The sequence below is a fragment of the Bombus huntii genome, chromosome 15 (genome assembly GCF_024542735.1).
Source record: "Bombus huntii isolate Logan2020A chromosome 15, iyBomHunt1.1, whole genome shotgun sequence".
Lineage (NCBI taxonomy): Eukaryota > Metazoa > Arthropoda > Insecta > Hymenoptera > Apidae > Bombus > Bombus huntii.
The window spans coordinates 3,390,647-3,418,630 of record NC_066252.1 but is presented as its reverse complement, the minus strand read 5'-3'; the positions used below and the strand labels follow the sequence as shown (position 1 = coordinate 3,418,630).

At 35.7% G+C, this 27,984-nt stretch overlaps 2 protein-coding genes across 12 annotated transcripts in view; both read left to right on the top strand.

The window, feature by feature from the left end:
* The window catches only part of LOC126873748 (uncharacterized), a 327,994-nt gene that overhangs the window by 108,087 nt on the left and 191,923 nt on the right, over positions 1–27,984 (top strand). The gene's annotated exons all lie outside the window — the stretch shown is intronic.
* Positions 1–27,984, top strand: part of LOC126873706 (potassium/sodium hyperpolarization-activated cyclic nucleotide-gated channel 3) — a 212,211-nt gene that overhangs the window by 4,627 nt on the left and 179,600 nt on the right. For all 10 annotated transcript variants that reach the window (XM_050634855.1, XM_050634854.1, XM_050634852.1 and 7 more), the window contains one exon: positions 1,292–1,882. In XM_050634855.1, the coding sequence (XP_050490812.1) occupies positions 1,845–1,882 (38 nt within the window). In that variant the 5' untranslated portion in view covers positions 1,292–1,844. The remainder of the gene's footprint in view (positions 1–1,291; positions 1,883–27,984) is intronic.

Here is a 27,984-nt window from a genome sequence, read left to right as displayed (position 1 = left end):
CAATCAACAAGCAAATTATTTCTTGTGTAAACATGAGTTGAGAATGTGGAATGAAGTTTTTTCGTAGCTGGTTATAAGAGAAATCGATTTTAAAAATTCGTCGAGTACGCGTGCACTTGGCCAAGAACAGGTTGGACGAAATGGAACAGCAGTTCGACGCGGCACCGTTCTACTTGATTTTTGTTTGCGCGATTAATAAAATAGTATATGCTATGAATAAACGAGGCTGTTTCTTTTAATGAAAAATTATAATATTATAATGAAAATTTTATCAAATTAAAATCATCTATTTATAAAAATTGAATTAAAAATATAATAAAATTATTGTCATTTAGAACATTTTTAATTTTTGATTTAATTTGTGATTAATTTATGTACATATATATTTTTAAAAATTGATAATTAAAAAAATAAATATTTTATCCAAAACGTAGATTACTTATATTTGTATAGAATTATGGTACTATTCTTTGAGATATGGTCAAGTGCACGTGTATTTAGAGAAACTTCAAAATCAGTTTCTCCATCTTCACTAATGAACTTTCGTGTCGATTTTCGTTAATCAAAGTTACGACGGCTTATTAACGTTTCTTACGACTCCCTGATTTCCTATTATGTTCATTCGCACGCGCGTGCGTCTCAATACAGAAAAGATCTTTCCAACCCAGTGGATCCCCAATTTCGCATCAGATTCGTACACGAAAACTAAATCTCTCTTGCAATTCCCTGATTTCGTATTAGGTTCATCTTCGCTTAATAGCTCCCAGATTCGCGTTCAAGTTCGTCTATGCTATTTTCCAACCTTCTAGAACCTCCTCGATTTCCCATCGAGTTCGCTTGCACTGTCTTCTCCAGTGATTCCCCCATTGCGCGTCTGGTTCGTTGCGCTTTTTCCTAAGGCCATTTTCGTCTGCAAGTGACTTCATTTTAAAAGTTCCCTGATTACGCATCAGGTTTGCTTTCGCAAACAATATTCCTACCGGTTCTTCGGCTTCGCGCGTGGTTCGTCCACATACCTGTTAACACACTCTAACCATATTTCCATGAAATATCTCCGCCGGTTCCTCGCGCTGCTCAGAGGTCGGTCTTGTAACATATGATCAGCAGCTTAATGTCTTTATTAACTACTGAATTTTTTCCAAGTTTTAAGTTAATGTAATAATTGTTCTAAGATTTTTCAATTTATATACACATACACATTTCGAATTATATTCACATATGTACATTTGAATAAAAACTCCTTACAAAATCGTCAAAACCAATCCAACTAAACCTTCTGCCTCTTTTTCAGTCAGTTCAACCGCGTAACATCGCAATATTACAAGAAGCAGAGGGCTCAAGATCAAAAGCACCACACGAGCGACCAGAAGCTTCCTATTAGCATACTGAACGGCGTTGATGCAAAGCAAAGTGACGTTGATCCTACGAGAGGCCTAGGTGAGAGGCAGTGATCAGGCCGGTAAGGAGCCGCGTAGTGCAGGTGAAGCTAGGCGCGAAGAGAGGAGAGAAAGCTTTAGAGCAGCGTCGCCGGAGCAGTCACCAGGCATTGTGTACCACCCCCTGGCCACGGGGGGTGGGACAGAAAGACCGTCAGCGTGGGTGCCGGTGCTGCAGGGGCGCGCCTGGCCCGTCGGCTCGCCCGCAGATTAGCACGCCGACTAGCGGCTAGCTCGGGCCCGTTTCGGCGTACCGGCCTGGCGACCTCGGGGGGCCTCACGTCGGCGGCGGTGGCCGTGGCGGCCACGGGGGAGCAGTCCGCTCCCCCAGCAGCTGCGCCACGCCATACCACGCCGAACGGAAGCGCCAACGGATCGACCTCGAGCTCCAATCGCAAGAACAGAGCCATGTCCGTGAGAAGCCTGCACCGGCGCGTCTCTCACCCGTAAGTCACTTAATTCCATTGTTCACCTTAGTTTTGCTGATTAAGTTGGATGACACGCGGCTGACACGCGAATGGGATCGAGATTGCTAGAGATAGAGAAAGTAAACAGGCTAAGCTCAGAGGAATTCTGTAGAATATAATAGATTCTATATGCTATTTAAATACTCAAATGTGTATGTGTTACGATTCTTAAGTTTAATAAAAAAATCAATATCGATATGTATAAACTTTTGCTTCAATTTTGTGCTACAGTTTTTTTTTAAATATTATAACTCTTTTCGCTTTCTGAAACAAGAATAAGATTGAGATATAATAATTCGAGAATAATAACAGAGCTAAATCCAAGAAACATTATATACTTGTACATACTTGTACACATTTGTATGTTATGTGGATATTCGAATATCCTACTGAGCCATCCTGCCAAATTTCGTAGAAATACCTGGAAAAAGCAACAATAAAATCGTTTTGTGAAATTGGTCACGCTGTCGTCAGATTCTTATTCGATATAAAAATAGATATAGGAATTTTCTACCGTTTGGATTTGGGAACAGAAATCTGTTGACAGCTTGGATTGATCGATTCGGTAAAGCAATTGTCTGGTAAAGATCCGGATTCGAATAATAGTCCGATAATCCGGTTGAATGGTCTTTTTTTCTTTATGAATTGAACATAGGGAAAAATGGCAGAGGAGAGATTTGAATGGTTCAACTCGGTCTAATTTCCTGTACCCGAACTTTCCCGCAACTAAGATTCCGCAGGCTTCCACAAGTTAAATGTTTTTGCATTTAAGATTTCCTTGTAAATTGTTTTCTCGCGGAAAATTCTTTTATCGTTTCTCCAATATTAAAATCCTATTTATTATTCTAGTTTCAAACTTTTTCTCTGCTAATTAAAATTACAAGTTCTTTATAAACAATTAATGATTTAAAATAATTTGTTTAAATTTTTATTGCGTAAAATATTCTGCAAAGGATATTACGAAATTTACACGACTGGTTTATTTCCCTCGATACAAAGGCAATACTAAGCATATACTAAGTAGTATAGATCAACCATATTTCCTCTTTTACACAATTCTTCGCTATTACTACTAATTTTTAATTTTTAAAATACCTAGAAACAAATTCCAGATTGATTCAACATTAAAAAGGATATGTACATGAATTTAGTGATAATTCTATATAAAATTCTTGAATCACTTTATTATTTATATAATTTAAGGAGTTTCAAACTTTCACCGTCTGTTTAACCAGAGATAAAAACGAATCCACGTGAAACTAGAAATTGCCCAAGCAGAACTAAAAAGGATCCTTCTCCAAGAACTCTGAGCTTAACGAATATCAAACACTCTTTGTAGAGCCAACATTCTTAACACCCCAGCATCTCCGTCGCATTGTACGCGGCGTAATTAGAAACGAGACTGGAGCTTCTCCATTCACGTAAATTTCATTCTATCCAGAGTCGACGTTATTACGCATCTTTCTAGTCGTATGTATTGCTATTTACTGGTTTTAATACGTTTCTCGATCCCATCCGTGGAGCGTCTAGAGTGTATAGCAGCAACGCTTCAATCCTTTGACGCTCGCGAAACTGACGATTACTCGAAGCTAAAAACTGATAACTGGATGGCGGAACTTGCATTCGTAGTTTAATTCTGGCAGAACCGAGCCTGTTTCCCGAGGCGTGCTCTTGCCTGTCTGCTTCATCTATTTTCCACGAATTTTGCTTCAGAATGACGCGTTTATAAATATAACTATCGATCTGCGCTTATTTCAGTCACCGGCAGTAAAAATATTATGTCGGAGAGACATAATGCTGGCTTTTTTTCGAGCGGGCGCATCAAGCAAAACCGTCACGGCCCGTAATCGGCACGCCTCGAAAAATTGAGCGCGTTTCTTTAGTCAGAGAAAAAAGAAGGAAAAAAAGAGGCGAACTTCCGTTTAAATCGGGAACGATCGATCCGACGGCGCCCGATTCCGAGGATCTTTCCCACCGATTTTCGCTCGCATGAATGAGATTCGTTTCGCTCGGAAACGGATGACTCACAGACCCTAATAATCGCCTCCTACGAGTCTTTCACACGAGTTTTATCCCCGTTGTTGTGAGACTGCAAATTGAGAAACTTTTTCTTTTTCTTAGTGCATTCTTTTTTATACATTTTTGCTCGCGCGTTAATAATGTATTATATAGAAGGAAAATGAAATCATAATACAACTACATAATTTGTGTATCTCTTGCGTAAAAGTAAGTTTGAGTTTTTTTTTTACTGGGGAGATTTGGTTTTGTGTCAGTGGTATTTTATCGAGGAGTTTATCATGTTGGAGATTATTTACTCTTAGGTTTTCTGGCCTTAAGTAAATGGAGGGAGAAACTGTTACTGTCTGTGCTGAACGATCTGATTCTCCTTAAGCGGTGCACTTACGCTTCTTGCTGTGAAAAAAATTTGTCCTTAACGACAATCTTTATGTACATATAAATGATTAGAATAGCATTATCAAAATTATTAATTGTAGTTACAATTAAAATAGTTCATGAGAAAATTTCCAACTTCAGTCATAAAGAATGATCTCGTCTTAGAAAGAATTTTCCAGTTGTGCTATAATTTCTTATACCGTTTTACTACAACATAAAATAGTATTCTACTACAACTGAACTTTAACTGGACAATTTTATCGCAACTACGACTTCTTCCATTCTCTCTACTAGTATTTTCAGTCACGTCAGGTAGTACTTGCTTCCTTCTGAAATCTACGATATTATTATTAACTAGTATCAAATACTTCATCACTTACTGCATTAAAATAGTCTCCGATAATCTATAAATTATGCACGATAAACCTTCAAGCGAAACCAGAATAACTCGAAGAATTAAAAATTAAATATTCCTCTCCGCGGTCGTTCACCGTTTCGTTTGAGATCCCGTTCACGGTGCGGTTTCTCTCGTATTTCCCCAGTTTCCGGTGGCCTGTACATCGCCATAGATCTCTAGGGAGTGATATACGCACTGCTCAGAGGCCGTCTAAAAAAAGCTCACGGCGCGAAAATAGGCTCGCAAATGCGGCGCGCGTTTATCAGCGCGGCAAGGCAAATGCGCCGCCCCTCGTGCGTCAACAAAGTTAGTCGCGTGTTAGCCTTTGAACAAGACAAAACAAACTGATGCACTGCTCAAAACAATTAGGGGAAACTATCTGCGCGGCGTATCGCCGCCCTCCTGAAAGAAGTATTGTCCAACCTGGCTACAATGCGGGAATTAATTGATGCGCACCCTGTTTCTCTAGAATCTAGGTGACAGTCAGTTTCCTCCAAATCGACTGTGACCGGCTGATAGCTTCGGCCTGGAATATATACAGACATTGTTCCACAATATCTGTTTTTCATTTCACGTTTTGAGGAAAAAGTGGATTTCTTTTTTCGAATTGATTGCAGTTTGTCGCAGGTCATTTCGAAGGTTGTTGTGTATTTTTGTATAAACTTTATTACGAAAATCATATACAGAGAAATAAGTTTAACCATTTTTACTAACTTCCTACCATCGTTGCCATCAAATCTTCGATATCTAGTTCGAAACATTCGGTAGCGTTTGAATTGAAGAATGTAACCATTACAGTCTTTAGTACCTCGCTATCGTTGAATCTTTTTCAGCGTAAAAAATTATTTAAACTTTTTAATAGGTAATAACTGGAAGATACAATAGCAGGAGGTATAGTGAAACTTCCTGTAATAATTTGTTCCAATCAGAAGTGAGAAAGCAAATAGTATTAAATAGGAAATTTAGAAACTCGAACGTTCGATAACTTAGAAATTTAACAGTTGTACTCAGCACTATAGAATTTTACATATTTTTCCTTTTATACTACATCACTTTAAAAAAAAAACTAACTTCTTTCTCAAGACATTCCATGTCTGTCTGCCTTACTTATTTCGAACAGTGTACTCTTAACAATCATTATCTTCTATTGTCATACCAAGTATCGTATCTGATAGCGATATCACAAACTACCATGTAAATCTAAGAAAAACTGGAAGAATGTTTGATACCGGTCAAACCTAGCTTGAGTCGCCATTAACCATTATCCAAAGTCAATTACCGCGAGCTTATAGGACGTGACTCGGCGCAACGGGCATGGGATAATGACTAACAGGTTGCCCGGTGGCGTGGAGTCGAACATTGCAGCGTGAACGCCCGCTTTTAACGACGTCGATTAATTCTCGCGATAAAACGTCGAAACGTCTCTGTTCAACGTGCCATACGGATTGATCGTTGAAAATGGAGCATGCCGCTTAGATTCGTTCTCTGCTAGTAGCCAACAGCTTCAGGCTTCGGGAGAAATCGTGGCGCGATCGAAACGCGTTTTCCTTTTTCTTTCTTTTTTTCCTTTTTTTTTGTCATTTTTGTGAAAGCGACACGGTTACGTAATATCTGGTTGAAAAAGGCGACGAAATTTCGCTACTAGTCCGCTTGTTCCCTTTTTCCTCCGTATCCTTCCAATCGCCGCTAGATCCTCTATCCAGTTGAAAACGTCGCTGAAGAACGAAATTGTTGCCGCAGGCTGGATTCACACTTGGCCGTGTCATCGCGAACGCTTTGTTCTATGGTTGATACGCTTTATCTGGCCTATGCAAATATTCTTGCGTTAAATGGCGCGTTAAATCCGTGTTGAGCTGCTCCATTAACGTCGGTAAACTTCTGAACCGCATCTTCCTTGCGAAAAATTGCCAAGCCAGATTGCACGTGCTCCTGCTCGATCAGATGCAGATCATTTTCACGTGGTTTTGATGCGGATGCTAAGGTTTAACGATTTTTCTGTAAGTTGGAGCAGTCATTTGAGCGAAGCATAGAGAGTAAAGATTAAATGAAACGAAATACTTAACAAATTGAGTGATGCATCGTTTAAAATAATTTTGTATATATATTTCCAAGAGGATCGATCGTTTGTGAAGCTTGGTGCAATGTTACGCGTTGTTTGGTTCGTCTTGTAATTACTTGGAATAATTTTCTGCCACGTTAAGAGCTCGACGGATTAACGACACCGCGATCGTTAAGCGAAAGCTAAATGAAAGGCAAGGATTAGGATTGGGCGCGTTTCATTCAAATCAAAAACCGGCTGCGAAAAAACGCGTTTCTTGTGCTATTAAATTCCATGTTTATCGCCGTTCGCTCCAACATCGCGTGATTCCGATGTTTTATTCTCTTTTTCTCCTACTTAATATTATATAAAAATGTGGGGAAAAATACAAAATCTAAAGAAAGAAAAAACGAATAGAAACAAAGTAACGAGGTTTTAAGTGTCTGTTTATTCGCGTCGTTCGAGTGCGTTTTCACTTCAAATCTTTTTCTCGTTTCCGTGCCGGTCGTCTCGTGCAATAACTTGCGAAATGATTACGCGGCGGGTGTGTGCTCGTCGAATTTGCATAATCCGTGCGTGATTTACATAATGTCAATATATATACATCGGTGATTAATTTATGTTGCCCCTGGAATGGGTGGACGAACCGAGCAGTTGTAAAATTCGTGTCCCTGTGCTTGGCGTTGACAAATCGTGTTTCTCTTCGTTAAATGTTCCATTTTGCGGGATGTACCTGATCTTATTATAAGTTCTGTTAAAAATACATTGGATGAAAGAAGAGAAAGAAAAGAAACAAAACGTTTCCCATAATCGGTAACTGTATTTACAGATACAGAGATAAATTCTGTATGTCAGAATTGATCGCTATTTATATTTATAGTAAAACAAAAATTCGATGGTATTATAAAGGGTGACCATTTTTTGCTTCGAAATGAAGCTTCAAAACGATGTGACCAATCAACTATTTAGAGCAAGCACGATTTCTAGAGATATTTGATTCTTTACCTGTTTTTATCAAATATTTTTCTAATCTATTTGAATTTCTATGAAAAGTTTCATATGTTACATTCATTGACTCTGTTTTTTATTTCTTAAGAGTTCGTTATAATCTTTTCACTGCTTTTATCAAATAAAATTCCATTTTGTAAAATTATTTTGCTTTCTCGCACCATTTACCTTCTAAACTTTTTACATATGCGCTAAATAGAATATAGTTGGTGCAAATGTATCTAATGAATTTTTAAAATCACTTTTGCCATAAACGAAGTTTCATATGCGAAAACTTCGTTTCGCATTGTCGACGTATTTTTTAATGAAGAATAATCTGCTTTCTAGTTGAACTGTAATTACAGAGGCGTCCTGTATACTTTAACAGAATTTATATCAAAATAAAATAACATCGTTACAGAGTTTTGAAGAAACTGATTGTCATGTAGAGATTTTTATATCGAGGCCTATGATTGTCTTCTACATTTCTTCCACTATTACATTCCATTCGATGTTTCTTGGAGAAGAGAAGGAATAGAAGATGAAAATACAAATAGCACGGAGAGGGAAATTGAATGATCGATTCAGGGCGGAACGGTTTTAAGAATAGATAGCTATTTTGGAGTCACCTTGTATGGCTAAATTGAATTGTCAGTCTCGTCTTGAGATTTCTGTGAGTGTCCTGAGTCCGATTCCCCAATTATCGACGGCCACGCGGTTCTTTTTGAACGGAGTCCTTGTCAGAGATATTTGATACTTATCAGTTGAAATCGTTTAAAGGGGCGCTTTTAATAAATAAAATTGTTGCTCTGCTTTGAAAACTTCTGTAGATGTGAATTTTCTCAGATGGGAAAAGGTGATAATTAATTGATCTTCGAACGTTACTGTTTTTAAATCACAGTGGAACCTTGATTATTGGAACAACGATTAATGGAAAATTTGATGAATAGTAAGAAAGATCGGAAAACGCGAATGGAGATACAAAGACAATGAAATTTTCATTCAAAATTTGTGTTCATATTTAATATTGATACATATCTAATGTTAGCTGCATTTAATTCTGATAATTTGTCCGATTAAGTTATTTTATACATTTTAAATATATTTTTGCCTAAAACGTGACATATTTCTTGAATATTCAGTATTGTTTCGCGAATATTTTATTTTATAGGACAGTAATATAAATTTAGATATGAATAATACATATCTCACGCGTGATATATTTCTATTTATATCTTCGCCACTGTATGTTCATTAAACATTTTGCACTCTCAAGGATTAAGTACTATAAGCTCACAAAATATCAGATCCTTTTCCACGACACCCTATATATCAATGTTTTGCTTTCGACATAGCGCTGAAACAGCAAATGGTTAACGCTGACGCATATCATCGCTGTAAACTTGATACTGTATGAATAAAATTATCATGTTTTGTGCTTGTTAAATTCCTCTTAATGTTCTCTACAATGGACAGAAAAAATATTATGTTCTTCACAATGGAACTAACTGAACATGCAGATGCTTTTTATAAAACTGATATCGAGTCCTATTTGGATATATAGAAATGCAACATTATATGTACATATATATATATATATATATATATATATATATATATATATTTGTTTCCTTTATATTATTTCAATTAAAACTATCAACATTCAGAATATTTCGACGGATATTACAGATCGATATCTTTAACGTTATAAATCTTAAAGTGATCTTTAGTTTATCATTAAAAAAAAGTATGTTCAAAATGTTTGTTTCTAAAGTATAATTTAATCTGTTCAACGTATCGATAAATTTTTTGAGCGGTTACTTTCTTTAAAGGAAAATTTCTTGAATCGCCAATCTTTAATTTTTGCCAAGAACAAAATTGCTTTTGGAGATTTAATAACCTCATTCCATAAATTCAAGGAAATAGACATTTCTTTTGTGAAAAAGAAAAATTATTTTCTTTGTAATTAATTGTTCTTTATAGATACAATGTTTGCATCGTAAATTGTTAAAATTAGGCAGGATATCTTATATTGATCTAACCGAAAAGAATCACAAGGCAAAGGGGCTAACCGTGTCATAAATTTCAAGAACTCTATTCAACCTGAAATTCTACAGTTCCCATTTTTACTGGAAAAAAATAGTTCGCTCGATAAATTCAGCTACTGCATTGAAATTTCCACGAAGGTCTTGAAATTCAATTCCTATATCGTCGAGTCCCGCGCACTCCGCACGAAGAAAACGATCTAAAGGTTGGTTTCATTAAGAAAAACCTTTCGAATGGGGATATTTTTTGTCGAACGAAACACGTCGACCTAGGTAAATCGATTTTTCCGAGATGCATGCGGTCACATTTCGCGATTATCGAAGTGTAGTTCGTGCGTGTAGACGAACGCTTTAAAATTCTCCGGCATGAAATTCGATTTTTCTCGCCGGTTTTCATTAAAAAGGAACGCGAGGCTATCGTTTAGAAAAAAATTAAAGGAAAAAGCAAAATACACAACTCGTAACCGCGCAATAGAAAGGTTAAGAAACAAAAGGAGCAGTCACGTTTCGTTTCGTTTCGTTTTTCGCTCGCAGCCAAGCGAAAGGGTGAAAAATGGAAATACCAAGAGCTACAGAAATCCCGAACACTGGGTTCATCCGTGCTTAAGTTTCTCTATCTTGTGTGAGTTAATCTCCACATCATGCTACGCCTCGTTTTCTCCTATTTCAATGCAAACGTAGTATTGAATTTGCCAAAAAATTATGTGCAACGTTATATAGCTGCGCCAGAGCCTACGATAAAGAATTTAGGATCTTTGTGAATATCTATGATAAACGATGTTGAATTTTTGAATTTGTAAACGATCCTATGTCTTATTACAGTGAATGTAATTGTGAATGTGAATGTGAATGTGCACACTTCTTGATCCCCTATGCATATATTAGGTGGAGTAATAAGTTCGTTCGTACCTTTTTAAAAGAGCATTAAGGATCGTTATATAACACATATTATTTTGTCTTATCATTTATGGATTAAGTAATTTATTTAACATATCATTTCAAAATTTTACTCCTTTCAATAACAAATCTTGATGTACATGTATTTCAATATTCTTTAAATTATTTAGTGATCGTTCGTAGCAAAAATGTTCAGATTGAAATAATTTAGTCCAATATTAGTGGTTCAGTAAATATCCCAATAATTTCAAATATCCTAAATCTGAACGTAACTGTAATAATTTCTGCTACAGCTAATATAATTATAACGTTTCGCAAAATATAATGTGAAAAGCAAATAATGGAACAAAACAAATCTTGCCAAACTGTTTTGATTTTTTAGATAACATTGCATTTTAAAATTCGGAAATCATGTTCATAATATGACGAAATCGCAACCACGAAAGTAATATACAACATTAATAGCTAGTTTCAACAAACGCATACCTCCAGCGCAAAATTACCAAATCGATACTTTGATTATTCAAAGTTACTCATTACGATATACATATAGTCGATGAAACAAATCTCTTCCTGCTGTATGGTCTATTCATAATAGGTAGAGATACGGATTTGCATAAACATTCACAATCTAATTATAAATGATAAAATTATTACACATTCTACTTTCCGTAATTTAACAATTTAATTATATAATGTGTCAAAAATAAGCAAGCATTCGGATACTTTTAACCAGGGGTGCATTTAAAAAGAAGAAGAAGATAAAAAGTCACGTCACGGCTTCCTAATTTCGCTCTGAAATTCATTTCCACCACGCCCGTTCACAGCTTTCGATGTCTCATTAGGATCGATCGGAATCGTTCGAAAATAAATTACACACAAACATACAGCTACGTATGCAGAGAGGCAGTGGTGGTGTGAGACGAACGTTAAACGGTCGTCGGTCGGAGGCCCATGGTAAATTCCATAAATACACGTCACTGGCGAGGAAAACGTTATTGCAGCACCCATACTATTCGTTCTCTCTCTCTCTCTCTCTCTCTCCCTCTCCCTCTCCCTTTCCTTCTCATACTCTCTCTTTTACTTTCTCTCTGTATTTCCTTAGCTTGCTCTCTATCGTCTAATAACATTTGCATACATGCCAATAAAGAGATAGGTTCGGCGACGTTAGAGGGTTGTAAGTGGTGGTTGCGTTTCGGAATCTAAGATAACAAGATAGAAACGGCGGAGGTGTATAGTAGGCGTTACAGAGTCGACCAGGGAGCAATCAATAACTGACCCATATTGTAGTCCTCGTTCTACTCTCTCTTCTATCTTCACTCCGCATCCTTCTCCTCTCTCTTCGTTCCTTCTTTGCACCCCCTGCTACAACGCATTCGTTCCCTCGCTCTGTCTTTCTTTCTCCATGTCCCTCCGTTATCCCTCTCTTATCCCTTCCCCTACGATTCCTATGTCTCCTACTCTCTCCAAGAATCCCGTTCCCGTATGTTCACAATATTTCTTTTCTTTTCTGTTGATTCTCCTTCTCGTTCGTCGTGAAAATTCGTCACTAGCCACTTGCGTTCCCTTCGACATTTTTCGCGCACAGACAGAAAATATCTCGTGTCACAGACTGGGTTGTGGCTAATTGGCGGATAGGTTTGGTTCCAGGAAAAATTTCACCTTGAATGTTTGCCATACGACGTTTTTAGGCCGCTGGAATCCCGAATTCGACGTGTTTAACACATCGTTAATTGTGTTTTCGGTCGTGTATCGAATTTGGAAATAGGTGACAAGATTGCAGGGAAATTGATAGCTTCGAATGCGTTGGAATTGTCTCTTGTTCAGCGTGGATTTTTTTGTGTAAAAGGATATAAAAGTGGAATTGTTGTAACCGCGTTTATTACACGGCATTTTCATTATCAGATGTTTTCGTTCGTATATGTATTTGTAAATTTTGGGGATAGTTTTGCGACACACTGGTTGTAACTTTGCTTATATAATTGAATTTTCGATTGATCATCAAATTCCAAAATTAAGATTGCAGGTAAATTGATAGTTTCAAATTCGTTAAAATTGTTCCTTTTCCTTTTAGAATTTTGTTTGAGAAATATAGAAGTGACATTCTTGTAACTATGGTCGTTGTGGTAAGTTTCAATTACAAAATATTTTCGTCCTCTTGTTTGTCAATTTTAGGACTGATCTCCTGAGACATCGGTTACAATTTCATTTAATCGAGTTAATTGCATATCGTCAATTGAGTTTTCAGTCGCGTATCGAATTTACAAAAGCCACGGTCACAGGATTGTAAGTAAATTGATAGTTTCGGATAAATGGAAATTGTTTTTTTCTCGTCATTTTGGAATTTATGTACAAATCTCATAGATCCATAGATTTTATGTTCAACATGATTTATAGTTAAAATTTCATTTCGAAGTTTCTCTTTTTTCAGAAATTTGAGAATTCTACACGAAGAAAATAAAAGTGGAATTGTAATAGATCTTAAGATGTGGTTTTATTTGACATTGGTTAGAATCTCATTTCAAGGTTTAGTCTTCTTTATCGGAGTTTCATGTTTAATGCGCTTTAATTGAGCTTGAAGTCGCATATTCGCCGTTTAATATTCAAAAGGCGGATTTTGGCGTTGATGAAAATGGGAAATTGTAGTTTCCGTTTTGTTTCCATTGTGTTATGTACTTATTTACTTTAGTTTCGATCGTGTTTTCAGTTTCGTGCAGGGAGCGTGGGATTTTTCAGTGAAATTCGAAGTTTAATGATTGATGTCGGTCTCGAGCGAAGTTTCGAGCTTCGATATTCTACGTGAAACTGCAAATTCGGACATTTTTGGAGCGTCGAAAAGCTTTAACGCGATTTAAGCCAGGCATACTCGATTCGTTCAACTTCCTGCGATACATTTAAAATTTAGAGCCATTAGTCTTGAATTTTGTATGCAATTAAATATTTCGCAGCTACTTTGCTTCGATAAGGTAAATTGGCTGGATCGAACGAGGATCAATTCACATCTCTAGAAATGTTCACGTTTATCCATATGTTAATTTCACGAAAAATAATTCCCCATCTTTATTCTTTTTTCACATTACATTAGTACATATATTACATACATATATTACGATTAGTATGTGTACAAATACCTCATATATTTATTACATAACAGTTCATATATACATACATATGTTACATTATGTATGTATATAATCATAACTTTTTTACGTTATCACATAATTTTATTTAAGTTTAAGATGAACGTGTTAAGTTTATTTTTAGTTGATTCATTAAATTGTTTATTATATTCGTTCTTTGTACATTTTTTATGTCTTCTTTTCTTTCTATCAATTATTGTATTCGAGAAAGTTGAGAATAGTCGCTATATATAAGTAGGAAAGTAGTCATAGTTCGTGGACAAGTTGTAAGCTCGAAATCTCCTTGAGGCAAGTTCCACGCATTAAGAACACACTCTGTATGGATCGCAAATCCGCGTATATAACAAATATAACAACTCAATACTATGAGAACCAGGGAGTTGGCATGTGCCGCCCCTCTATTACGAAATTCTCCCTTCTTTTCTGCCAAATGATTTAAGCACCATCTTTTTCTTAACTCGTCAGTGCCATAGTGCATCTTTCTTCTTACGATATCCTTTCATAAGCTTTTTCCTTTTTCTTGGAATTGATAAACGCAACAAATAAACATAAGAGATTATAAACATTGTTTCTGTCACGATGAACACATTTAAGTATCATCTAGTAGACTTTTGCAATCCTTCGACAAAATAATCTTTCGAAACAAAGTATTTTGCTTTCAAAGATAAGAAGTTATAAATGTCTGTCAACTTATCTACATCATGTTTTATTCATTTCTTATCTGTTATATAATATTTTCACGTTATTAATGCCTCTAATAGCGTCAGTGCAGTATAAAGGGTAAAATTTTTATAGATAGATAAAGATTCTTATTCTGCTCGTTATGACAGCTTCTCAGAAGCCAACTACACAAATCGATTTTTCATGAAGTTAACAGTTTTATATTTCCAAGTATATCAATAACATTCAACATCTCGAAAAACAAACGACTTATTCTCATAAATTTATTTATCACAAGCACACACTATAGATATTTATAAATTTCAAAGAGTCGTATTTGTATTTTATGACGTCAGTCAACATGACGTCCGAAGAACTCATATTACATTCGACGAAAACCAGTGTATCCGATCGGAACAACGATTACCAAATCCTCCTTTCTCAAATCGCGCTCGAGCAAACATACCAAGGTAAAGCGGATAGCATTTTTCGCGCGGCTTCGTCAAGAATCCGTAGTGGATTAGCAAGAATCGTATATCAGCTGGTCGTTCGTTTGGCATACGTTCAATGTTGAATTATTCGCGTCAGAGTATAACCGTGTCTGGTTTGTCCGTCGGAGAGGAGAAGTGAGAGGGCAACGAGCAGTATCAGCTTTATTAAACAAGAAACGCCGCAACGATTTCGCTAATTGTACGAGCGTGACGACCCTTTCCCGATCGAAATCATCGACCCAGATCTCTCTCGTTTCGTCTCTTTGGCAGCGGATCGGCCTGTGTCGCCTAAATAGGTGGCAGCCAAAGGCGTTTTTCGAGTGGGCCTGAAAGCCAAGCGGTCCAACCGGCAGAAGAAGTGCTAGAATGGTTCATATCTCAGCAATCTCTGTCGAGGTTCGCAGGTTAGCTGCCCTCGAGAGGGGACTCTACAATCTCTAATATTGCGTTCTAACCCATATAACCGGGGCCGGCCGGCTTCAAGATGAGAAACACGCGGTCGCGAGATATCAAAGTCGCTGTTTATTAGCTGCCAGCCGCTTCTCAACCGTCTGTTTCAAACCGTTCTGTTGCACCAGGTACATCGCGACTAGGAATTTCAGAGGTTAACCACGCTTCGTGGCCATTTTCGGTACGTAAGAAGCCGTACATTAGGTGTTTAGAGTACAGCCCCTAATGTCCTTTGCGGTTATACAGTATATTCTTGGATTTCGATGCATTCAAAGCCACGGAAGCGTTCAAAGTTTTGATACAGTTACTCCCATTAATATTCTGACACAATACCATATCTGTTGCTTTACATGAAAGGGAATGATTTAAATATCGTATTGCTTCCTTTACGATCATATGAACCATCCATTTGTAGTTTGAAAATACGTAAACAATTTCTTCCTGTTGAGAACATTTAATTGTTCAGTAGGTTTCTAACAAAAAAAAGAGGTTGTTCTCTTTGTTTCATTGCGGTCTTCTGCTTTATATCTTCAGTGGTCCTAATTCGATAGTCGGGGACTGTAAATTATGTCGATAGAAACATCAATATATTACACTTTACTTTAATTAAAATTATGTACGTGGAGTATATTTAGGCAAATGTTACAGATCAGTAATTCTAGCGTTAACGTCTTACTTTATGACTTATTATAGCTTCTAATTTTTTCTTTAAATTTCTTTTTTTAACGCCTTGACTGATCCCAAGTGTAATGGGATTTAATTCCAAACTATACAGTAAGTGGCGAAAAATTAGTATAGAAAAACGATACATGGAGATTATTTAGTATTCTTTAGTAAAATTAGATTAAATTAATACAATATATTGTTTAGTAATATTCCATACGAATACTTTACCTTTAAATTTGTCTTAGATTTCGCTACAAACTTCTCAAGCAATCTAATACTTTGATCTGTTTTTGACGCCACGTTGCTCGAGTATTATCGAGACGAAAAGTAATTTGGTAAACTAGTGAAAGTTTCAAAGCTGTGGTGACTATCATAGGTCACAGGTAACCGCGCAACGTGGCGCTGAACGTGTTAAGTGTAGCTCTGAGTGAACTTCTGAACTTCTCATACTTGAGATAAAGGGTATGTTGCAAATATTTACTCTGCGTGCTAACACTTTACTCTTAAAGAATGGTTTCCGAGGTTTGAGCAAACGAACAGAGAGAATCGTGTGGTTCTGTTACATCAGTGATTAAGTGATTGTACTCGGTGCATTTATATTTAAGGAGTATAAAAGAGTGAAAGCAAACGTAATTGAAAGTGGATTGATTGAAATTTGATGCTGTTACGGCACTTGAGATGTAAATGTCTGTTTTATTTTAAGAGTCTTGAGATTCGATTTGAACCAGACGCAGAAGGATGCCTGAAATAGTCAAGTATAATTTGTTCTTTCTATTATAATGTCAAGCTTAAATTTAGACTTTGATATTTAAACTAGTTAGACACAAAGAAACACGTGTAAAATTATTACTGTTTCTTAGATTATGGACTTTTATATAATTCCAAATGTTTCTCGATAGAATTAAAGAAACGAAACATACAGTTGGCGAACAGATTATTATCATCAAATGAAAAAATTACAAATTTTATGTTTTTAAATCTGAAATACTTTGTATAAATTTTAATATTCTTGCTATGTGTTATTAAAAAACTAACAGTACTTTATGTAAGAAAAAAACTTTGTCTAAAATATATTCTCCATGTCATTCTTGTTCTAGTTTCAAATAAGTGATAATTTCGAAATGAATATAGAGATTTGTTTTACCCTTTAAACATTACAATGATACTTCACTGGTTAATGTATTCCCAATTGTGTATATGAACATTTGGAGCCAGACTTGTATCATTTTAGACACTAAAAATATATACTACATTAATAGGAAGAAAATTAATTATAAAATGAATTGAACTATTTTGTAGTTTAGTATACGTGCATTTTATGAAATTACTTGAAAAGTTTTACTTACGCTATAACTATAGCATTAATCAGACATTTATTATTAATTTTCTGAATATGCAGTCGAATTATATGTATAAGTGTAATAACGTTTTTCTGTGGAAGTATTATTACTTATAACGCAATATTTTATGTAAGATTTTCGTTTGATGATATAAGAGGAAGAACACGGCGAGTTTAAGACTGAAATAGTAGATAATAATGAAGCATGAGTACCGATTGAGTGTGATTCACGTTAGACTTGTCAGAAATTAGCAGTATAACCTAAGGTATTAGAATTTATCGTTTGAAACGATACAGAGCTCGAGTCACGCAAATGCTCTGCTTTTTATCTCCTCTGTTAGATGAAGATAGGGAAACATAATGGAAGGGAGAAAGTTAAATGGTTTAACGAGAACCATCACTTTTCCTTATAACGCATATTTTCACCCTTTTGTTTATGGACAATTTTTTATATTTTCTTGCCACTAAATCTTACAAGAATTTTCTCAATTTTGTAAATATCTTATCAACAGGATATCTTAAAATTCTTAACTAAAAATTTATATTGAAGAAGAAAAATTAGGACTTGATATTTTATATAAGACAGACAAAATTAGCTGCTGTATTATTATTTTATCCAAATAATTATTTTATCCAATGACCTTCAAACAATCAATTACATCGTACGAATAATTTTATCCCACGAATGATATCCTAAAATTATTTTTTAAGAAGAAAGACAGTCGATGAAAAAGGGGATAACTTCATCCTATGAATGATATTATAAAAAGAAAAGACCCTAGGGAAGACGATCAATGATAAAAGGGAATACACAAAAGTAATATTTCTGAAACAATTCACGCGATTCAAGAACAATATAAAGCAGGTCCTTAATGATACCGCTTCATCTAATCGCACTGCTATTGTGAATTCGAGGAAAAGTCACTGATCATTGTTGTTGTTGTGTTGGTAGGAGTCGGCGTATTGTCGGAGCTTCCGGGCGATCAGCATCGCAGACTATGAGCAATAGGGTACATTAACTCTCTTTTTCTGAATTCTTTTTTTCCTTCACGTTTTCTATTTTTTATGCCTGGACTTTTTCTTCTTACTGTTTACTGACTGATATCTTTCTTGTTACGGTCTTGTTTAGTCAAACAGATTATGTTCTTTACTACATGTGTTTTCTCTTACATACATATACATGCATATATATACCTCTCATTATCTATCTTCTGCCTCGTCTTTTTAAATTAATACTCTACCTTTGTTCACATCAGAGAAAGCATTATATTAATAAATCGCTCTCTCTCTCTCTCTCTCTTTCTCTCCTTTTTTCAGAGCTTCGAGCTCTCCTCTTAAAATATCTGATTAATTATCTCGCATGCATCAACTTTCTTTCTTCTCTCATATTTTCATCGATCTTTTCATTGTTATCACTATTTTATAATTACATTTATTATATATCTAAAGTTTCACACCGTATTTATAGTGCATTCAAGCGGCTAGAAGTACGATACGTATATACGTACATACGTATTGTATATAAATAAATGTATATATATATTTATTTATATATATATACATATTTCGTAGGAGGCACATTGTTATTCATATTATTGACTTTCTCTTTTATCATATTTGCATGCGCCAGAGGAAGTAATACATTTCACTACGATATGCTGTACATTATGGTTTTCATCGTACTTCTCGTTTGTTTTAAATTCTATTATATATTCTTTTTCATTTTTTCTTTACCGACGTCGTGTCGTTCACGAACGTCCCGATCTCGTGAAGGTAAGTCTGTTTCAGGAAGAAGAAGACGGAGGTGCCGCTAGCGATTACGAAATATCGACAGCTTAAATATTGAACACAAACTTTTGGTATTCTACATAATATGAAGTATACATTTTGGATATTTACATGTTTATCAAATATAAATTAGAAGTTAAAATGATTGTTATTGGTTCGTCAATGAATATATTATAATTACATAAAATGTAGAGTACAAATGAAAACGAAATAATCTAATTCAAACGTAATTTAAATCGTTGAAATCATCTATAACTTTAGATTATTGAAATTACTGGTTACTAAGACAGATTAATGAGAATTCATAAATGGAGAATCGTACAGAAAGTATATATCGATCGTATTGAGCACAAAAATCATGGCGTGATTTCAAGCTTGTATTCTTACTCGTAGCTATTTCTTTTTATCTTGAGACATTTCCTCGACAGTTTGTCTGTTCTAATGTTACGTTTTATTTTATATCTTTTACATCTGTAGATAAAGCCCAACTTGTCGATATTCTGACAACAACACTGATAACGTTTCGTTAGCGGCACTTCTAAATGAACATCTATCTTTCTTTTCTATGTTATTTCTGGCTTGTCAAACGCTCTTTTCCTGCTTATTACGATCACGGTTCTTCTGGAAAAAAGGAGAAGCGTTCGACGGCTCTTGTCAGAATTGATTGCATCTCATCGAGCCGTTTGACTTCATAATTTCTTGCATTTGTTACATCTATTTCTTTTTAAAGGATAGTTCAAATAAATTCAGCATATCTCGTCGTGAAGCTATTCGTGTTTCACTTTTCATAGTAAGAAGGAAATATCTTTGAGTTGCTTAATGAAAATGATTTTATGCCTTGTTTTCTTAACAAAGGAAGAATTTCTTTGAAATATTGAAGCAATTTAATTTTGTTCGCAAATTAACATAATAACTGACAAATTATCACGATACTTTATCAATAGTTTGTAGTATGAACAATTAGATGAGCGTAGTTGCCAACAAAACTTATATTTTTCCTGTGATATTTAATTATAATATTTAATTTATGCATAAAACCACCCCTCTAATAAAAGAACTGACACATTTGAGTGTATTAAAGATTCTGTAGGTTTACGAAAAGATTCCTCTAATTTCAAAGATATTCAAAAGCGAAATAATCGAAAGAAACTTGGTAAATCAGTTTTTTACCCGTACGCGAAATACTTCACAAGAATAATAAGGCGATATTTTCAATGTCCCGGGACAAACCCGAGAAACGTCTTTATTTTCCGTGGAAAAAGTTATTTCACCGACAGACGGCGTTGAAACCACGACGCCAGACATCCAACGCTTGGAGCAGGCCACAAAAGCCGCCTTGAATGGCGGAGCATTAAAAAATCCGGACTTGACGCGACACAGGCTACGTTCGCGCTCGTTCCTCGATTGGCCTCGACTGTGTTTTCCCCGAAAAAAATCGGCCAATAACTTCTCAAATAAGCCTGAAAGTCCATTGTTCCCGTGGTATGCTCTGTCACGTGGACGCGATTCGGTGAAATTGCTCTCACAAAGCGTCGAGTACCGGTGGGATATCTGCAAAAACAAAAAAGCAAAGGAACAAAAAACGACGAAGAAAAAAAAGGTAAAAACGATGGAAAAAAGACGAGAACAGAGGGGGAGGGGGAGAGATGGGCTGAGAGGGAGGGATACGAAAGAGGCGTCAAACAGTCGAGCACAGAGCGAAACAATAGGCTCGTTCGTTTTGCAGTTTCGTGCACTCTAAAGCGCCCGTTGAGCCTTCGTTTATGCGGAAACGTGTATAGGTGAACGTTCCTTTTTATTCCGCGCGAAAAGAGGGAAACACAACGAGAGTAAGAGAGAGACAGAGAAGAAGGGAGGATTCGCGATTCACGACTTGCTCGGGGCCAAGCGATGGCATCTTGCACTTCTTCTCGAGGATGAGCGCGAGACTCTTTCTCTCTCTCTTTCTCTCCCCCTCTCTCCCTCTTTTACATTCTCTACCGCGGCCTGACGATGATTAACCCCTTTGTGGCGATACACAAAACGCCTAAGACAAAGCGTTTCGACGACGACGACGACGACGACGACAACGAGGAGAAGCTCTTTCGTTCTCGCATGGATCATGTTGTCACCCCTCTTTCGAGGCTAGCCAACTCATCCAACTAGCAAGCTACTTGCGCTTGCGATCGCAGCTCGACACGAGCCCGCGGGGGATCGAGTATTTTTGGACGTGTCCGCTTTGTGACGGATGAATCGCCGGGGAGAATCGCAGAGGTCGATTTTAGTGGGAACGTTTTAGCCCCGGTTTTCAGGTTAAATTGTTTCGCAGGCCGTGAGAGGGTGGGCGAGGTTGATTTAATATTACAATTTCGCCGTGTAACATTTTGTCGAAGGGTGTTATTGGATCTTTTATTTGGTTTCAGTGGGCAGTTTGTACAAGCGCATATGTAGTTTCGTTTTGCTTCCTACGAGTTTGGATATTGGTAATTGCTTGTTTATTATTCGTGCCAGCGTACAGTTTTTGGGGTATGATTGTTGAAGTTGGTAAAGAACACGCACATTAATGGTAATTCGACGATTTAAAGCGACGTTCAATATTTATTATTACGTTCTTGCGGAATCAATATGGATTTAAATCATAATTCGATCGATTTAACTGTTTATAAAGTTAAGTGATTTGGAAGTGATATATGTTTTTGAGATGTTATTCTCTTTACTCGTCGCTCTACTGCAAGTAATTTATTATTCTATGTTGGTCCCAAATATTCTATTTAAAAGTAGCATTCAGTGGTTCCTAATTTTCAGAAAAACTTTTCTTCTTTCTCTTTTTACTCAGTTTAGAATAAAGATTTTTTAATCGAGCGATAATCTAAAACTTAAGTAATCTGAAAAAAGGAAAGCACTTCTCAAATAACAAAATAGTTTAATTGTTCTGTTATAAGCAATTAACTTTTAAACGTCAATTTTGTCATGTCGAAATATTCTCTCGCTCTTTAATGATCAAATCATCGCAGACTCTTTCATTTGTGATTTTGTTGTTACATTATAAGTGAAAAACTAAACAAACGGTATAGTTATAATTTTGGTGGTTTAAGCATTCAGAGGGTTCAGTATGATTTCTGTGGTCTTAAGGTATTCAGAAGGTTCACTCATTCAAATACTTTAAAAGGTATTCAAATTAAATATTACAATAGACTGAAACTCTGCGAAATTAAATGCACACAATTATGTGTTGAATTCCATTTTATTATACTAGATGATACGTTGACCCACATACAAGGGTAAAACGATTATTTTCACACTTTCATATGTTCTTCTTAATTTATATCCATTTAGATTTATATAATAATCAAAATTAGTTAAAAACAGGTACTTGTAATAGTTTTAAAGCAATTAGCGGACTTATTTGGGTTAATTGTAGTTTAAAAAATTACCAAATTAAACGTAATATCAAAATTTTACGGAAATATCCTCTCCTAAATAAGAACAACAAATGTTTTACACTGAAATGCAGAGATAAAAAAGAGAATCGTTTTCACCTTGAAATTTTATGAATCTCATAATTTGCAATTTTCAACATTCTTATCATATTATTTATTAGAAAAGAAAATCGTTTAAGATACAGGTAAAAGAAACAGGAACTGCTCTAATTTCAAAATTCCACGATCCATTGGATATATGATGTCAAAATTCTACGAAATAAGAATAGCAAATGTTTTACACTGAAATGCAGAGATAAAAAAAGAGAATCGTTTTCATCTTGAAATTTTATGAATCCCATAATTTACAATTTTCAACATTCTTATTGTATTATTCATTAGAAAAGAAAATCGTTTAAAATACACGTAAAAGGATCAGGAACTGCTCTAATCTCAAAATTCCACGTTCTATTGGATATATGATAAGTCACGATCTCTCATGACTCTCCAACATTTTTAACGCTTTATTCATCACGAAGATATTAAATCCTTTTAACCAGATGGTAAAAACAGAAGAGAATTATTTTACTCTTTATATTCCACAAATCCGTATTCACGATCTATAATAATTCTTCGACATTTAGAACGTACTGTTCATCAGAAAAAAGTAAAACCTTCTGAACTTTGCTTCTGCCGATGAAACACACAAATTGAGGTAGGACTGCTGGAATATTCGAATGGCAATCCGCTGTTCCAAAGCGACACACCGCTCCTGCTGAATCGATCTAATTTTTATCCCAACGTTTTTCCGCAGAACTAGCTCGTGGTTATGTGATAACCGAGCAAGAGCAAGACATGGAGCGAAGCGGCTAAATTGCCATTTAACGTAATCAATACACGCGGCCGACTAGTCGATCTCACAGGAATCGCGCGTCCATATCGATTGCTCGCGGCCACGGCGCGGCGCCCGTTCGTCTCGAATAGAATCGAATCACGAGCGCTCCTTCGCGCAACTAATGAAATCCCGGTGATTAAACGCGGCACCGATTCCGCTTGCTTACTCCGGTCAGAACTTCCTGAACCGAAAGTTCCCTCGATGGAAGCGATATCCTTCGTTGGAACGAGACCTAGCCGTGTATACATGTTCCCCTCGACACCGTCGTAATTACCGCTTAAAACAAAATTGCCGGCCGTTTTTCGAACCGGGTCGGGATAAATTGAAAAACTTTTTCGAAATGAATAATCTTCGGTCTTGATTTTCGCAACTTCTTCCCGTAGACAATTTCCACGGGTGGATCGAGATTTGAGAATGTCGCAAGCGTCCAGTGAATCGCTATACTAGCGAATATACAGGATGTTTCGATGAAAGTGGTTGGAAATTTAAGGGATTTAAATTCAAGAATAAAAAATTGCGTTCGAGGTTTTGTTTCTTAGTTATTAGTATTCGAAGATTGGGAAAACTTGCCTGTGTAAGAGATGTACGCCAGCTTAAGCTATATTATGGGGCACATTGATATTTAAACTTAATGAAACATGACCGATAGCTGATATGAATCGGTAAATGTAGAAAACTTGCAAGTTCAATGTTCAGTCTACGATATAAAAAAAAAAATGACACATAAACATGATTTTCATCATCAAGTTTCGAGATATCAAGTTTCGAGGTTCGAGGACGAAATAATTATTAACTGATTTGCAGAAGTGCTTCTGTCATTCAGTGGTTCAGATATTAAATAATAATGCAAGCAATTGGATGATAATCCGTGAAGAGGTAATATGTTAGGTTAATTGGGATGGATTGTGTTTTTAGGAGCATACGCATTCATGTTATTTAAACAATGCGAACAACGTTATGGTTGGCAAAGGATTTGTTATGGGATCGATAACGGTTTCCCACCATTGTCGCAATATCGTGTCCATGATAAACGTTGTAACTTTGAATCATTACCTTGTGAAAATATGGTACCATACAGAGTGAAGAATTTATCGGTTCTATACTTAAAAAATTGTGCTTTAATTTCGTTTCGTTTAATTTCATTAAATCTTTTAATATCGCTGCGACTACTCGTACATGTAATACATTATATATTTTATTGATAATTAAAATACCAAAATATATACAAATAGGAAATCGTTGGCAACAAAAATGGCATATTCGATTTTTATAAAGTTATAAAACGTTTGCTTTAAACGAGCAAAATAAGGCAAGTCCTTTAAATGGAAAATTCCATCGGTGGAACAATTATTAGTCGCCCTTTTCAGAAGCGAGAAAATTTCCCGCCGATATGGCAAACGTTTCCTGACCATCGTGCGAGTTATTACGAACACCGTGCAGTCAAGCTTTGTACAAAACGACATAACAAAGTGGCGTACATCGACCGATCATCCGTTAACTCTCGCTACTTTTCAATAATTTATCGAAGTCGTTAGGTTACTTCTAATCTTCTGCTTGCGTTCACAGATTGAACCAACTTAAAAGCGCCGGCTGTTTCATTGTGCGAATATAATAAGGCATTTTGAAAGAGAAAATTGCATAATCGTTCATTCAAATTGTTAGAGCGGAAAAAATTAAGTCAAATTTTTGTCGAAAGGTATTGTTCAAAACTGGTATATGGTTTTCAATTTCCTGTTTCTTTTTGATAAGTATAAATTTCTTTGATTATTTTTTTTTTTTTTTTTTGAGACCCCTTTTTCGTTACGTTGAGGTTTTAATTAATTCTTCCTCCTATTCAATTTTTGAAAAGGTCATTCATATGCAATGGAACAATTTTGAATTTAATTTTCTTTTTTGCTGGACAATTCAGCATAGAAATTCTAGATACTTCGATTTCTATTGGGGGAACAAAATACAGATTATTTTTTAATTTTTTAAATGTTTAAATAAGATTTATTATTCGTTGATCTGAGAACTAATTTTCTTTCTTTAATCCGAGAGCTAATCTTTCAGGTTCTATCTCATGGTTTGAAATATTACCTAGTTGAACGATAAATCTATAAATTTGTTATTCTGAATAAAATTGGGTCTAATTTTAGTACATTATGTTTTTTACACAAAGATTAGTTGAAATGTATTTTTGTTATCAGTAAACAGCAGAGAAAAGAAGGCTTTTTGTATTTCTTTGGAAATATTTAAAGTTTTGAAAATTACACTTGTGGATGGATTTAAAAACACGATGTTCCTCGATGCTAACGGAAAAGAAAAAAACGAAGAAGTAGGAAACAATGGGTAAAAACTTTGTCGAATTATCTCTGAAAACACTCCTACGATTGCGCCAATTCGAAGCAACTAAAGCGCCGCCTAACAAAGGCCTAGCGACAATAGAGGCCTCTCGTTAAGCGTCGTTTAAGTGGCTCGTAATGCGAGTGTCGGCGCACCCTCGCGAACAGAAAAAGAAAAACAACCTTCTCGCTTTTATTCCTGTTTGGAGTCGTGAACTTCGAACGCTCGATCATCTTCCAGACCTTTCATTTTTTATTGAGTGCTTCGACGTTTAATTATTGCAATTGTCATATACAAATTGAGAAGTTTCTTAGATTCTTAGATAATACAAATATTTATCAAATAATTTAAGTCGATACGTAAATCGATTCATAATTTATATTATTCTCAATCGTACATAGACGAAACATTGATTACCTTCTGAAAACTGTAAGAAGTCATTTAATATTTTCCTGATACGTTAATCCTGCAATCCTCGAATTTTGATATTTTAATTTCACCTTTATTTAGTAAACGTATAAGTAAACAATAAGCATTTGGATTATTTTAAGAAGATATTTAATATAAAATTAGAACAAAAAATCATTTATACCATTAACAATTTTTTTTCGAATAGTAATAGTAAGGAAAGGATCGGTTAATGGCATTTATATTCTTCATTTCTTGGTTTCGATCATCAGATTGAAACTTTTGCAGTAAATGTCTTTCAACGGTCTTCGACATTTTTTTTTTTAAATTCTAATTTAAAAAATATAAAAAATTCTAATTTATATTCAATTCTTATTTATCCCACATCCTTCGTTCCAATATTCCAAACATGCTCATACGTGACATCTAAATTCCAGCTGAAAATTTCCATATTAATAAAATCCATTTCCCGCTATCTCTCTCTCTCTCTCTCTCTTAGCATATCCGGATGTTCTGTGAGATGAACACAGAGTAAAAAAAAAAAATAGCGAAAGGTAAACGAAATATGTATGTCGAGCATTGAACAGGAGAGGAACATTGTTGACAGTGACGTGGCGACAATGGAAATTATGGGCATGAAAAGCCATGTCGCTGTCCCGCAAAGAGCACCTTCGCGCCTTTCGTCTTTAAATTCTTCGCGGTGTGCTCGACCGGTGGAGCACGGATAGGCGCGATGGTCTTTTTGAGCCGCGTACAAAAGCTCTCGACTCTCGACTCTCGAGTCTACCTTGCAGTCCCGTGTCTCTGTGTGCGTCTCCGCCACCCTTTATCTTCTTTCATACCAAGCTGCTGAACAAAGCTCGTTCCTCGTGTGTCCCGTGCGTTCGTCACGCGCATCAAATAAAAATCTGCAGTCTCATCCGATATGGATCAATCCCGCTTCGATCGTCATACCGACTTTCTCTTTTTGAAGATTCTCAAAAGTTATAAGAGAGACGAGTAGAAAGCATATTCTTTCGTAGGATTCTATCTTGTCAGTGAGACGTGGAAATTAAATTTCGCGCGTAATTTATGGAGGACGATTTGATGGAGTTTTAACCCTTTAATACGTTGATAGTCACGTGAATTTTATAGATATATTTTATCCTGCGACCTGTCATAGATTGACATATATTAATTGAAATAAATAATTTAATAAATTGATTTAATTTCGTATTCACAGAAATGCTATTTCATTAATACAACAGTTCCAATAAATTTCAATAAAAAATCAATAAAAATCAATGAAAACATTGTATGTTATGAAGTTTAGAATTTCACGTCAAACAGAGTAACTTTCTACAATTTATTTTCGTGATTGGTATTATAATTTTAGGGTTCCATTGCACGAATTTTTATGGCTATCGATTGTATCATTGACATTGATACCATAGTCTTGATGTTCTTATTACTCCAAGATGATTGATACTACAATCTTATAATTCTATGACGCGACTCTTGGATATAGTATTGTTGGTACCACCAATCTTGGTATCCAATTGAACAGGTTTCTACTGTTTTGGGCTAGGTCGTGGCTGGTACCACAGTCTTCGATTCGCTATAAAGGTTTTAACGGCTACCGTGCGGCTCGCGGGTTTTATCTCGGCCTTGGGGAATTGCTCACATGTTCTCCTAATACCCTAGAATGAGTCATGGTCGGCTCTACAACTTCGAACTGAGTTATAGACTGTCTGTATATCCAGACGTATTTCGATAAAATCGTA